The 15,293-nt window shown below is 37.4% G+C and overlaps 1 protein-coding gene across 4 annotated transcripts in view; it reads right to left on the reverse strand.

The window, feature by feature from the left end:
* The window catches only part of PDS5B (PDS5 cohesin associated factor B), a 206,249-nt gene that overhangs the window by 93,523 nt on the left and 97,433 nt on the right, over positions 1-15,293 (reverse strand). For all 4 annotated transcript variants that reach the window (XM_058276971.1, XM_058276969.1, XM_058276970.1 and 1 more), the window contains exons 14-17: positions 12,001-12,082; positions 7,551-7,599; positions 5,084-5,223; positions 2,691-2,806 (exon numbers count right to left, since the gene is read on the reverse strand). In XM_058276971.1, the coding sequence (XP_058132954.1) occupies positions 2,691-2,806; positions 5,084-5,223; positions 7,551-7,599; positions 12,001-12,082 (387 nt within the window). The remainder of the gene's footprint in view (positions 1-2,690; positions 2,807-5,083; positions 5,224-7,550; positions 7,600-12,000; positions 12,083-15,293) is intronic.

Consider the following 15,293-nt stretch of genomic DNA (forward strand, 5'->3'; position numbering starts at 1 on the left):
GATTTCCCAGTGCCGCTGGCAAGAATAGAAGCAGACACAGAAGAACACACAGCAAATGGACACAGAGAGCAGACAAGTGGGGTGGGGGGGGGCGGGAAGGGGAGAGAAATAAATAAAAATAAGTCTTTAAAAAAAAAAAGGCAATCTATCTGGGTTGATAGCTTTATTTTAGAAAGCATTCTTATAATCAATAAGAGTAAGATAATTTCCCAAACCCCACATAGAAAAATAAAAAGCATTAATCAAAGAAATGCAATTAAACCAGGAAGGAAATGGGGGGGGGGGTCAAACTACTAATAAATATTCAACTTTACTAGTTATATGAATTGGGAAAAAAAAAAGATACTGTCATTCATCTATAAAATAGCACTGAAAATGTTAACAGCCACTACTGGAAACAGTAAAATAGGTACTTATCATTACTGGAGGGGACTACCAGGGGAATCTTTTCAGGAGATGAGGAGTAGGCAAGTGGGCTCTAAAGCCAGACCTCCTGGGCATAAATGCTCTTCTCCACTTACCAAGAACGGGACAGTTACTCAGCAGCTGTGTAACTCCTTGCTCCTCATCATTAGCTTTTAAACCCTCAACCTTCTGACTGCTCCTTCCTCTTTTTTTCCCCATGTTTAGTAAAATGACAGACTTTTTAGGCTGTTCTTTAAAAAACCTTCCTCAAATAAGTTCTTTCCACCCCACCACCATCATCCTTAGACAATCACAACAACACATTAGCAGTCTATCTTTTACCCATCATCTCAATCACCTCTCATTCACACAGATCAAAGAGTAAGGAGAAAGCTCCAAAGTTTGATCTTAAAAACCTTCCACAACCTGGTTCCAACTGACTTTTTTTTTTTTTTTTTTTTGCTATTCAGCAGTTTACTGGCAATCATAAGGTAAAATAAGAAAAAGAAATTAAAGACATAAGGATTGGAAAAGAAGAAACAAATCTGTCATTTTAAGATGATATGATTGTCTACACAGAAAACTCCAAAAATCTGAAAATTAACAAATATGCTAACTTAGAAAGGTAGCTGAATATAAGATCAATATATACAAGGAAGTATTTCCACAAGCCACTATGAAAGAATTAGCAAACATGAGTTTTTAAAATACCATTTTTCCACATTTCTACATTCTTAGGACTATTTCATAACACTTGCTACTTCCCCTATACATTAATTCGATAGAAGGCAATCTTTTTCTATATACATTTTGCTCTTTCCTATCCAATTACCTTGCCTTATAGTCATCTCAGTGTTTAGAATACTCTCTCTCCCATCACTGTAGAAGCAAAATTTAACCCATTCTTCTCTCCTAACTCAAATACCACCCCATAGAGAAATCATCTTTCAGTCCTCTAAACTCTAATGGTACTAATCTAAGGAATAAAAACTTTCCACTACTCAACAGAAGTTAGCTGGGAATCACCGAGTATGCTTTGCCAATATCTATATAGACCAATGTCTTGAATAGTGAAGACATGGGATTATTTATTGAATTAATTTCAGACTGATTCTGATTCTTCCTCTTAATAAACCCCCTTTTTTGGGGGGGTTGCAGATTTTGAGGGTAATTTTGGTTTTTTTATAACCAGTGTCTCTTCTTCAAATGAAATTCGAGGCAGAGGAATCCAAAGTAACAAACTAGTATCCAAAGTAGGATCTCCAGAATCAAAAGCTACACCTTATGCTCTAACAGGAGCATTACTAGGTACAGGATGAAAAACATTAATACTATTCCTTTAGATTCTAAAACACAACACCCCTCAACCAAAGCATAGTAGTTTACATATCACTGCTTAATTATATTTTGCGCTCTATATTTTATAAGTACATAATTTTTTTCAACAAGTTGAAAACAATTTAGGATAAATTTTTTTTAAAAAATCATCTCACATTTCACAAAAGAGAGTGCAGACAAAGAGAAATAATTTTCCTAGAGGCCAAAGTCAGGTAGTATCAAAGCTGAAACTTTAATTGAGGGTTGTTTTAAAAATAACACTTCTGAGAGGGGATGTGGCTCAAGCAGTTGGGGGCCTGCCTCCCAAACCCAGGTTTGGTTCCCAGTGCATCCTAAAGACAACGAGCAGATGGCGTAACAATGAGAAGATGAACAGACGCACTGAGCAGACGCCACAACTAGCAGACGCCACAATGAGCAGGGAGTGAATATGGCTCAAGTGGTTGGGTACTTGTCTCCCACATGGGAGGTCCCCGGGTTTGGTTCCAGGTGCTTCCTAAAGAAGACATAGCAGGCAGACAACGAGCAGAGGCAAGGGAGCCATCTCGGTGGGGTAGGGGTTGGGGGTGGGGAATTAAAAAAATGAATTTTTTAAATTTAAAAATAAAAAAATAACACTTCCAGTTCCAATATATGTGTGATAACATACCATGTCACTTTGCAACAGATTCACAGTTTTCTTTTCCTGAGTAAGTATAATTTGTTGGTATTGCTTAGCCTGTACATGCTGGTATATTGGTAAGAGAGAACGCCTAGGGTTCAATTTCTGGCACAACTGAAAGAACACTTATATAATTCACACAGATCACAGGAGAAATAAATAGACACAGACTGAGTATGTTCAGTAGCTAGTTTGGTGACCTGTATATTGCAGGTATTCAATAATGATTGGTTAAATGCATGAACGAATGAACATTAGTGAAAATTTAATGGTTTTATATAAATACCTGATAGATTCAGTATCAATGTGCACAGGTGCTATTCTCTCCAGGAGAAACTTGATCATTTCTAGGAAAGGATTTGTAGGCTGCTTAGGATTACCCAACTTCTTAGTTATTTCACGCTGTAAGGTAGATTTTTAAAATATTACAAAAGTACATTTAAGCAACTCATTAAATTTTAAGAACCTAAAATAATTAAAATATGTAATTCTGGTGCTGGAATAAACAAACCAATAGGAATTGGGACCCATAAAAAAAGATTAGCCTATGAATTTAGCATATGAGTAAGAGAACATTTCAAGTAAACAAAAAAAAAGTTAGATTTGATAAATTATATTGAAAAACATTAGACATTTGGAATAAAAACATACATCCTTATGTCATACTTTATACCAAAAAATGCTTCAAAACTATAAAAACAAATGAAAAACAATAAAACCAAGGAACAGTAAATGCACAGGCTTGAACAAACAAAATTTTAAGGGGAGCTTGTTGAACTACAGATTCCTGGAACTTCACCACAAAGATTTTGAATAAGTCAATCTTGGGCCCCAAATCATCTTTTTTTTTTAAAAAAAGCAGCACAAGGAAGCGGACTTGGCCTAATAGATAGGGCATCTGCCTACCACATGGAAGGTACATGGTTCAAACCCCAGACCTCCTTGACCCATGTGGAGCTGGCCCATGCGCAGTGCTGATGCGCACAAAGTGTGCCGTGCCACGCAGGGGTGTCCCCCACATAGGGGAGCCCCACGTGCAAGGAGTGCACCCCATAAGGAGAGCCGCCCAGCGCGAGAGAAAGTGCAGCCTGCCCAGGAATGGCGCCGCACACGGAAAGCTGATACAACAAGATGACACAACGAAAAGAAACACAGATTCCCGGTGCCGCTGATAAGGATAGAGGCCGTCACAGAGAACATACAGCAAATGGTCACAGACAGCAGACAACGGCAGGGGGGGAAGGAGAGAGAGAAATAAATAAAAAATAAATCTTAAAAAAAAAAAGAGCAGCACAGATCCATGGGCAACAGTTTAAGAAGCATTGCTATTACTAAGTATTTTCATCGATTTACAAAAAAAAAAGAATTTCTAGGCATGGCACCAAAGACAAAACTCCAGAGAAGACAGATAAAAAAAAAAACTATGGTATTTCAAAAAAATCACAGGACAAACTACAGCTGACAAAGTTATATGCACCTTAATTGACAATGTCACATGACAAACTCTAACAAATGAATAAGATAAAGACAGGGCAGTGGACTTGGCCCAGTGGTTAGGGCGCCGTCTACCACGTGGGAGGTCTGCAGTTCAAACTCCAACCTCCTTGACCCGTGTGCGGCTGGCCCACGCGCAGTGCTGATGTGCGCAAGGAGTGCCCTGACACACAAGGGTGTCCCTGTGTAGGGGAGCCCCACACGCAAGGAGTGTGCCCAGTAAGGAGAGCTGCCCAGCGCAAAAGAAAGTGCAGCCTGCCCAGGAATGGCTCCGCACACACGGAGAGCTGACACGACAAGATGATGAAACAAAAAGAAACACAGATTCCCATGCTGCTGACAACAGAAGCGGACAAAGAAGAACACACAGCAAATAGACACAGAGAACAGACAACTGGTGGGGGGAGGGGGAGAGAAATAAATAAATAATTATCTAAAAAAAAAAAGATAAAGACAAATCCCATTTTATAAAAATAGGCAAAGATTATAAACACACAATTCATCAAAGAAATATGAATGGCTAATAAATCCTGGGAGAAAAAAACTGTCAGATAACTGCTAAACAAGCAATATAAATCTTACCAAAATAACTATGTTTTGATTTATTTAGTTGATTTTTGCTTGTTTCCAGCATATATGATGCTGGCCAATATTGTTATGTATGAGTAAATAGTCACTACTCTCATCACTGGTGAGGAGTTTAAAACTACTTGGAATTCCAGAGAGCAATTTGGTAATACTTTAAAGGCCTAAAACCGGGACTTTTAATACATGTAACTGTACCTCGATGAATTTATCCAAAAGAAATAATCAATACTATATACACATATTTAGCTATAACAATATTACAGCGTTCTTTACATTAACAAAAAACTAGAAAAATACCTACTTGTCTAACTCAAGTCAAGTATTCCGTAAATTATGGTATACATATTCAATGGTATGCTATATAGCTATTAAATGTAATACTGTAAAAGACTAAGGAAAATGAAGTAAAATATACAAAAGTAAAGGTACAATATAATCTCATTTTGGAAACACACACTCCATATATCAACAGTGGGAACACAGTTTATCTGTAATATTATTTTCATGATAGTTTCTAAATTTTTCATAATGAATATAAATTATTGATTTAAAAAAAGGATTTTTTAAAAAACATTAGCTCTTAATTTCTGTCCTTACCACACAACCTTCAGCCTGCTTGCAAGAGCATGTTGGACTAACAAGTACTTCTAACTGTTTTCTTATTTTCTCATCATCTTCTAAAACCTGCGTGAACTTCTTCATGAAATCCTGAGCCTTACCAGGATCTGGCAAATTTCCTTAAAATAAATTAAAATTCAATTATAATACAATTTCTAAAATTTCTCAAAATAATAAAAAATAAACATTCTCATTCTTCTACTCCTCTGATTAATAATCCTAACCTACAAATTCAGTTTAGTTTAATGAAACAATAAGTTGTGAAACATCCTCCATCGTCAATGTTTACATGTAAAAATCTGCTTTCTAAAAACCTAAAATGAGACCATTTGAAGGACGTCAATGTTGAAAAGACTGAATTAGCTGTTTCTAAATAACTCCCTATGAAATTTAAGATTACCACACATCAACCTGAACAATACCAATTTCATTACTGACTCCTTGAGCTTGTTATATACATTGTTCTCTTACATAATTTATTTCAAAAGATCAATGAATAAGTTTCACCTTGAAAAAACTCTTATCCTGAGTTGTGTTATTTATTGTTAAATCAACCCAGAGATAATTCATATATATATATTCATGCTATTCAAACACCTAATACTGACTCAAAGCGAGCAACCTGTTCCAGACCTTACTATGCAAGAAAGGATGAGCCTCATTAGAATTAAATGTGATTTTTATGCTACTTTCCTATTTATGTCTATGTATCAAAAAAAAAATCATGACAGCTAATAAAAAATAAAATTTTGATCCTAGTATCTTTGTTTTGGCTACTTAACTTCCATAGAGAACCAGACTAGGATACCTCTAAATAACAGAAATAGTAATACAGAACTTGGGACTATAAAAATAGTATAAATTAACTCTTAAAATATGAATACAGTAAATGCACTCTACGTTCACTACACAACTCTGGAATTCTGTTTTGTAGTATGGCTATAGCAATTGATCGATGAATGCAGCAAGAATCAATTAATCCTTCTAAATACATGACTGTATGACCTTTTCATGTTTCTAAAATATAAAAAGCCTATTGTAAAGAAAGAGGACTACATTGGCCAGGCGAGCATAATCACTTATAAAGGAAAAACTAAATGCTCACATACAAGTAAGCATGAGAATAAGGTAGAAAACTGCTAGTGCAGCACTTTCCAAACTGTTCCAAGGATCACTAGCAGTTTGCTACACCTTTATAGACTTCAAAAAAGGGTACTATTTTCAAGTAATTTTGGAAAACGTTACATTTTACAGGCCCTCTTTGAAATTCCAAAACAGACAGGCATCATTAAAAACTATAATAAGACCTACAGGTTAAGATACAAAAAGGAGAGAGAGAGAGAGGAGGGAGGGAGAGAAGGAAGAAACGCTTTAAGCACTATATAATCTTACAGGACCCTGGAGTCCTTTTTTCTCCCACCAACACTAATACCTACAGGACAGGAGCATCTCTCACAACAGAATATGCAAAACACTAAACTTGCTGGAAGAAAATGGATGGGGGGAAATAAGAGGAAGAGAATAGGAGATGGTCTTCTGCAGGGATAATATCCAGAGCCAAACTACTGCGTAGATAGACATAAAAATGCAATAGCACAAAAACACTAGTTTTAAGTTATTCTAGGGGACTGAAAACAAGTTTTACTTCCTAGGACTAAAAGATATATTTTTGCCTCAAAACCCCATCATGCTACAACTACTATTACTTGATTCAAAACCCAACATGTTAGGTTACTGCTTCTGTTTCGTATCTTAGCTGAACTTCTGCACACATCTTGGAATTTTGGTAACAACTCATAAGGTCTCTCCGTTACTTCCAAGAGGAAATTCAGAAGCAGTATTCCCCCAAGTATTCCCATCCAAAAGCCATCATGGTAACCTCCAAGAAGGGAAGAAAATAACCTGGAAGCAGCTACTTTCCCTACTCCTGCACCAAATAAAGGAAATTTGGCACACGACCCTTTTGTATGTACTATTAAATGTAAGTAAACACTATTTGAAATTGCGTGAAGAAAAAAAGGGTATTAATATTTTTTGAAGAAGCTCTTCTGTAGTTTTGAGGCATATCTTCCACTCTAAATGTTGGCTCAATGTAAAATAAGCTTCAAATAGGCTGACAACAGAAGAGGTGACACTAAAGTACAGATTCTGTTTTAAAAGTAAGCTTAGGTCATGATTTAAATTATTCTCAGAATCTACGTAATAACTCCTTTCTCAGGCTCTTCGTTATAGGAAACACTGAAGAATATTAAAAATTCTGTAAAGTATGCAATATGAATGGAAACTGGAAAACAAGGGAAGCTGAGGATCAGTTGTCTGTTGAAATTCAATAAAAAACACCTTAATCGTTTCCTATATTATCATAGCTTAAACTGGAACTACAGGAAACACTGATCAGAATAAATCCCTTTAATTAAATATCCATGGAATATTCAAAATAACTTACTTGTAATAACCATCACTTTTGAAAATATGGCCTTGACACTGGCATCTGTCTGTAAATCACAAAAAAAAAAAAAAAAAAAATCAAAATTTTAAAATTCCCAGACAAGAATCTAAGATTACACTTTTCAGAAAAGTAGATAAGCATAGCCTATTAATGCTCCAGAGTCTGTCCCCTTACCACTACTGTCCCCAACTTATTTAGTAGTTTTTAAACTCCGGGTGAATGGAACAGGAGGTGGAGAACACCTGTTTCACTGTCATCACTTATTTTTTTAGCACCAAAGGGAAAAAAAACAGATTCCTGCACTAACGTTTTGGGGCAGGCAGATATTTTGTTTTTCTTCAGCACTGAAAAAACAGGGCAACTAAGTTAAAAAACAGAACAAAACATCCAGGAAATGTTGGTTTTCAAGTTTTTTAGCTGTATCTCAAACACAAAGCTGTCGCTAAATGTGCAATCTGGTTGACTTGAGATGCTTCTGTCTTCTTAAATCCTGAGCATTATGAGGCGTAATCATGAAGCTTAGAGGGAGGACACTGGAGAAAGACAAAAAGATGACATCAAGCCACTCTGTGTGAAATGCTGAACTCGGGAAGCACGGGCGTGGAGGGAAACGAATGAGGAATGAACGAATGAATGTGATGTACCTCTGCAGGAGAAGCTTGCTGCAAGGAAGGGAGAGGTAGAGCATAGGAGTATAAGAATCTGGAATTTAAAGTACTTGAGCTCTGTCAGAAACATATAATTTCTGTTTTTTTGTTTTTGGAGAAAGAGGGTGGTGTTGAGCTCCCCAGAAGCTGACCAACATGAAAGAGTCTAAGAAGTAGCACCAAAAAGAGGAAAGCACTAGAAATTACAAAGTCGCCTTTGAGTGACACTGAGCAAATCAATTTAATAAAATGAAGCAGAAAGGCTATGCTTCTGAGCTAAGAATGAAAATTATTTTAATCAGCCAAATAATGAAGAAGATAAAAAAGTATACACTAATTTTTAAGTATCTAAGAGTCTCCCTGGTGAAACAGAAGGAAATATAAAACACAAAAGTTAAACCAAACTTTGTATTTTTTTCTCACTTCAACTCTACAATGTCTACTACAATTCTTGGTATAAAGTGAACGTTATATAATCAGAGAATCAAATAAATCAAATTAATTCTCCTCCAACTAGAATGTCAATTTTGAGTACTATCTTCCTCCACTGTTTTCAATCCCATCATACATGAACAAGAATTCCATTTACTGGGGATAACTTGGCAATTATTTTAAGCCAACCAAAGGAAAAACTCCACAGAGTAGAATGGAAATGAACGTTCTAATTTAATTAATACTCCATTTTGTGGTTTCACTTAAAACTGAGCAGGAAACTCATAAGTTCCTCCCAAGTTTTTATCAAGGCAATAAGCAGCAGCACTCATTAAATACTGAAAGGACAGTGAAAGTCAAAAACAAACTTATATTTGATTACATTGAACACATTATGTTTGATCAACAAAGCACTTATACAATTAATATAACTCCTGGCTGTTATGATGACTACATACAAAAGTGTCTAAAATCAGAAATAATATTATACACATACATATAAGAACATCTCATTTTTGATTAACACTTTTTTTTTTTTGAACCAGAAGAAGTAAATTAAAACATGGCTTCGGGGTGGCAGAGAGGCAACTTATCCAGAGCTTACTGATTGAAACTCATGCAGATAAAGGTTCCTAATCCTAACTGAAGTGGGACTTTCCGATCTCCTCCCTTGGCAGAGAAAGAAAATAGCAGAATCACTAAAATTATTTTAGTATCATTTATTATAAGGAAAATTTATCCTAGCAGGTTCAACATACTCAATAATCATAGAAAAAAAGTGTAGCTGTGTTCAATAAACCATAAGCAAAGAGGTTATTGTCTCCTCATAAAAGGACAGTACTACTCAGTTGTAAGCTTAAGTAAGCAAAAAAGTAGGATGGGATATTTTGTACTTGTCATTCAGATGCTTTAAAAAAACAGCAAGAGGGTCACTATAAATCAGGCGAATGGCCGGCATTGTACTGATTTGTAGGGCAAGCAGCCAGTGCTGCCTAGGGAAAGTCTAAGTCTTCTCTCCTTAGGTAAACATACTCCTCTGTCGACCTCCATCCAGGACGTGGGGTGCCTGTATCAGAGCAGGGTGGGGAACACTATGGACTGAAAAAGATGAGAAGGAGGATGCTACAGGGTTTCCCTGAAATGCGATTTAAAATGACCAAGCAGAGTTCTGGATCACAGAGTGTTTCAACAATGGCAATGGAGGGATACTGGTATGGGATACCAATGACAGGTGATATATGACTGACAGGGAGCTGTACAGATCATATGTCCAGGGTGCATGGTAATGTTTGGATATACTCATAGTGGCCACAATTAAAAACCACAGTAGGGGGGGGTACTGGGTTCCTGGCCAGTGGTGCTCTGTCGTGGTCCCTAGGGGAGCAGCGACAGTCTCCCAGGTACAGTGGTGGGGACCGGGAGGGAGTGAGGGTTCAACAGTGAGCCCCTGATACTAATGACTATGCTTGTGAGCTGATAAACCCAAAATAAGAACAAGGCCTAGAGCAACTTTGTGCCTGGGAATTTCCTTCTGTCAGCCTTCATGTTACTCAAATGTGGCCAGTCTCGAAGCCAAACTCAGCATGTAAATGCAATGCCTTCCCCCCAGCGTGGGACATGACACCCGGGGATGAGCCTCCCTGGCAACGAGGGACCACTATCAACTACCAACTGATGATGCAACTGGAAAATGACCTTATACGGAAGGTTCAATGCGGATCAGCAGAATATCCATGTCTACATAAAATACCATGACTTTAAAATGCTGTTTGACCTAAAGTAAGGGGGAAATGGAAAGGAGAAATGAGTTTATATGGCTACGAGTTTCTAAAAAAGAGTCTGGAGGCTGGCAGAAGGTTTGCCCTCATGCACAACTGAGCAGAGTCAGAGAGACAGATAAAGCAGATACAACCCCCAGATATTGGTTCCTTTGAGGGCTAAAGAGACCCATGGGAGTTATGGTCATGGCCGATGGGGTTAACTACCAGGGCAGATGGCCCCTCTTTGGAAATGGTGTTTATGTGTGATGAATCTGGACTCAGATGGGATCTCCCTTCATAAGACTTCCATGCTAATGTGCTGGAGGTGCAGTTAATGTTGGGGTTTAAGATATATTTAGGGGATTTGAATCTCTGGACTGACAATGTGATAGCCAGATCCTGAGCCTCAACAGACTCCAGCACCTACAATCTGATTTATTGGACTTACCACACTCAGCTAAGATGGAGGTGAAGAAGGACAACCACCACACCATGGAGCCTAGAGTGATTACAACTGAAAATGGGAGGATTGCATCCAGCATCCAGGTGGAATCTGAGCCTCCTCTTGACATAAAGGTGCAATGGACACAACCAATCCAGTGTCCACATAGAAGAGGTGGCATTGGATTGGGAAAAGGGGACATAATGGACAAAGGGTATGGGGAAAGGCAGGAAGAGATGAGAGGTGGAGGCGTCTTCGGGACATGGAGCTGCCCTGGATGGTGCTTCAGAGGTAATCACCGGACATTGTAAATCCTCACAGGGCCTACTTGATGGAATAGAGGAGAGTATGGGCCATGATGTGAACCAATGTATATGAGGTGCAGAGGTGCCCAAAGATGTACTTACCAAATCCAATGGATATGTCATGATGATGGGAACGAGTGTTGTTGGGGGGGGGAGAGGGGGGGGTGGGGGGGTGGGGTTGAATGGGACCTCACATATATATTTTTTTAATGTAATATTATTACAAAGTCAATAAAAAATAAAAAAATTAAAAAAAATAAAAAATAAAAAATAAAATCATAAACTCTAAAAAAAAATAAATAAATAAAATAAAATAAAATAAAATGACCAAGCATTCTGCTTTCTCATCAACTATACCTTTTAAAAATCCACAGAAGGCATTCTCAATGGAAAAAACAAAACAAACCTAGTCTCTTTCTAAATGGCCAAATGATGACTAGCACCAATAAATAAAAATTACGAGCAGTGTAATATTAATTTTAAGTTAAAACAAACAAAAAATAAGCTATAATTATATGATTATTCAAACTTTCTAAATCCACAAGACTATAAAGATGGTAGCATTTTGTTATGTGGCAAGATAAAGTTTAACTTTCTTCCCTGTAATTTCTCTGCTTTCAATAATGCTGTGTTACTGTTTGGTTTTTTTTTTCATTTTAAAGTTATTAAAAAAAACTTTAATTTTGAGTACAAGAAGAACATTTTCTTCCTGTTGATTGTCACCTTTTGTAGATATAGTAAACATCTAAGTTTTTCCTATGTAAAAAGAAACTAAACAGCAGGAAATAGTAAATAAATAATAGACATGTGTTTCACAAAACTTAATATCAAAGTAAAAATTTTCTTTAAAATTTAACTTACTTTGGGTTGCTTAATTAAGTCAAGCAAATCTTTAACTTGATGCCGGAGTAGATTTTGACATTTCCACATTTCATTTAATGCTCTGAAACAAATAAACAGATAAATTTAAATAACGAAGCAGGATGAAAATTCTTCCAGACATTCCAACCATATAATTTAAAGAGAAAGCGGGCTCTGTCGTGCAACAGATAGTGCATTGGACTTCTAAAGAGAGGAAAGCGATGTGGTTCAAGTGATAAGCCTTCTGCCTACTGTATAGGAGGACCCGGGTTCGATCTCTGGAGCCTCCTGGTGGAAAAGAAGAGAAAGCATGCCTGCGTGGCAAGCCAGTGCCCATGTGGTGAGCCAAGTGCCCATGCAAGTGCCCACGTGGTGAGCCAAGTACCTGCGCATCAAGTCAGTGCCCACACAGCCAGCCGAGAGCTGGCGGGGTGAGCCAGTGCCCCTGCAAGTGAGTCATGCAGCAAGATGATGACACAGTAAGAGAGAGGAGAGAAAAAGATGTGGCTCAACCAACTGGGCTCCATGGTTCAGTGTCCAGGGCTTCCTGGTGAGGGCAATGTAGCCCACACAGCAAGCTGGCCCATGTGGAATGCCAGCTCATGCGGGAATGTAATCCCACACAGGAGAGCCTCCCTGCGTGGGAATGCCACCTCACGTGGGAAAAGCTGCCCTGTGCAGAAGTGCTGGCCGACGCCAAGAGCTGGTGCAGCAAGATGACACAGCAAGATGACAAGATGACACAACAAGAGACACAGAGGAGAGAAAATAAGAATGCAGCAGAACAGAGGAGCTGAGGTAGCGCAAGAGAGCAATCGCTCTCTTCTACTCAGGAAGGTCCCAGTATCAGTTCCTGGAGCTGCCTGATGAGAATACAAGCAGACACAGAGGAATACACAAAGAGCAGACAACAGGGGGATCGGGGGAGAAATAAAAATAAATCTTTTAAATAAAAATAAAAAAATAAGAGAGAGACAAAGATGAAGCACAGCAGAGACTAGGAACTGAGGTGGCACAGCTGACAGGAAACCTCTCTCCACATCAGAGGTTCCCAGGATCAAATCCTGGCAAATCCAAGAGGAGAAAAAATGAGAGAAGACAAAAAGGAGAAATAGCTACAGAAGATCACACAGCAAATGGACACAAACAGCAAAAACAGCAGGGCGGGGGGGAAATAAATAAATCTTTAAAAAATAAATAAAACTAGCTCAAATTACAAAAAATTACAGAGATGAGGTGAAACTTACATGACTAAGTGACTGAGGAAGTGTGGAGGGAAAGAGAGGACTCAACTACAACAGATCATACCACTTGAAGACAGGGCAGGAAGCTGTTTTGTTTTGCACAAAAATGGGGAAGACCTGCCACCAACAGGAGCATGGGCATAGGCTACACAGCAGGAATTAACTGGAGAGAGTTACAAACTTGAGAAAGAAAGTAACTGATGGAGTATGGTCCAGTAGTAGGAGGATGAGAAGGAATCTAACACATGAGCAGAAGAAGAGTTAGCCACAAGGGAATGGGGGTGCTTTTCACTAAAGCATAAATTTTATTACATTTAAATGTTAAACTGTCTGGAATTATTTTTGCATGAATGAATGTTCTTTTTATATGACAAAAATCTCAATGGCCTTTTAAAATTGTACTGGTCTCTTGCAGAAATTTAAACATAAGAATTATACAGGTTCTTAAAAACATCTGTAAATCATAGAGAAAAGAGAGCAGTTAATTTTATTAAAATACTGATTTACAGAATATGAGAACCACAAATATTTTTAAGTTTATAAAGGAAATTTTGTAAAACCAAATATTTTTTATTATTTTCTGCAAAAATTAAGATGTCTCATAGTATTTAGGAAGATGTGGAAACTCATACACCACTGACAGGAATATAAACTAGTACAAGCAAGTTGAAGAATTGGGTGGATTCATAGCTGTTATTTTCTTATGCTTCATAGCCTCTGTATATGTAATATCTTTGTATTAAATATTACATAATAAAAATGTAAATGTCTCTGAAGAAAATGACCACAGATACATATAAAGTTAACGCGTAAGTAGTGAAATTTTGTTAAGTACTAGAATTATAATGAGTTAATTCCAAATAGTTAAAAATTATTGTTAAATGATCTATAGAGACAAAATGCAATAAATACATGATTCTAACCTGGATCTAATAATGGAGAAGAAAATGCCTCAAAGGACATTATTAGGTCATATGACAATACTGGAATATAGATCATAGCTTTTTATCAATGTTAAATTTCTTGAACTTGATAACTATGCATAAAGTGGTTACATGGTGAATATGCATGGAAGTATTAAGTGTTCAAAAGACCATAGTGTACACAACATACTCTCAAGTGTTAGAAAATAGACAGAGGGACAGATGGATAGATGGAATAATAGGACAAATTGGCTAAATTTTAAAAGTTGATGGATCTGGGTATCTCAGTGGGGGGTATGTTTAATTATTTTTCCAAATGTCCTATAAGTTAGAAAGTATTTTCAAACTAAAGTTTTTTTTAAAATGACTGGTATATACCTTAAATATTTTAACTTAAAAAAGATAAACATGGATTCTTTCACCAACCAATTTTGTAGAATCAAAGCCTTTTCTTTTGAGCACTGATCATCTATCTAATTTTTTTCACCTTTTTCTTGGCATTAGTTTTCAGTTATCTTTTGAGATGAGCACTTCGTTCTATTTTTTAATTCAATTATATTTGTCATTTATGTGTTGAGTGATATCTGGTGGAACAGTTTGATATTATTGATGAATTCCAAAAAGAAATATTGGATTATGTTTGTAAACTGGTCTTTTCCTCTGGGCATATTATATTATACTGGATTTGAAGATTTACTTGAATAAATAATGATTAAGGCTTTGATCGGGCCACGTCACTAGGACATTGTATCCCTGCCCCCTTGGTGGGCAGGGACTCATAGAGAAAATTACATGGTAGAAGAGAGTTGGAGTTTTTGTTGTTGTTGGAGTTTTGATGTTTGAGTTTTAATGCTGGAGTCTTGAGCTGGGGCCCTGGGAAGTAAACACACAGAGAAGCTTGGTTGTGAAGAAAGAGAAGCAAGCCCATGAAGAGAGGAACCCCTGAGCCCAGAAAGAAGCCAGCCCCAGGAAGAGAGGAACCCTGGAAGCCAACCCTGGCAGACTTAAGCAGCCATCTTGCTCCACCATGTGGCAAAAGACTTTGGTGAGGGGAAGTAACTTATGCTTCATGGCCTGGTAACTGTAATCTCCTACCCCAAGTAAATACCCTTTATAAAAACCAACA

Source organism: Dasypus novemcinctus, chromosome 15 (genome assembly GCF_030445035.2).
Source record: "Dasypus novemcinctus isolate mDasNov1 chromosome 15, mDasNov1.1.hap2, whole genome shotgun sequence".
NCBI classification, from domain to species: domain Eukaryota; kingdom Metazoa; phylum Chordata; class Mammalia; order Cingulata; family Dasypodidae; genus Dasypus; species Dasypus novemcinctus.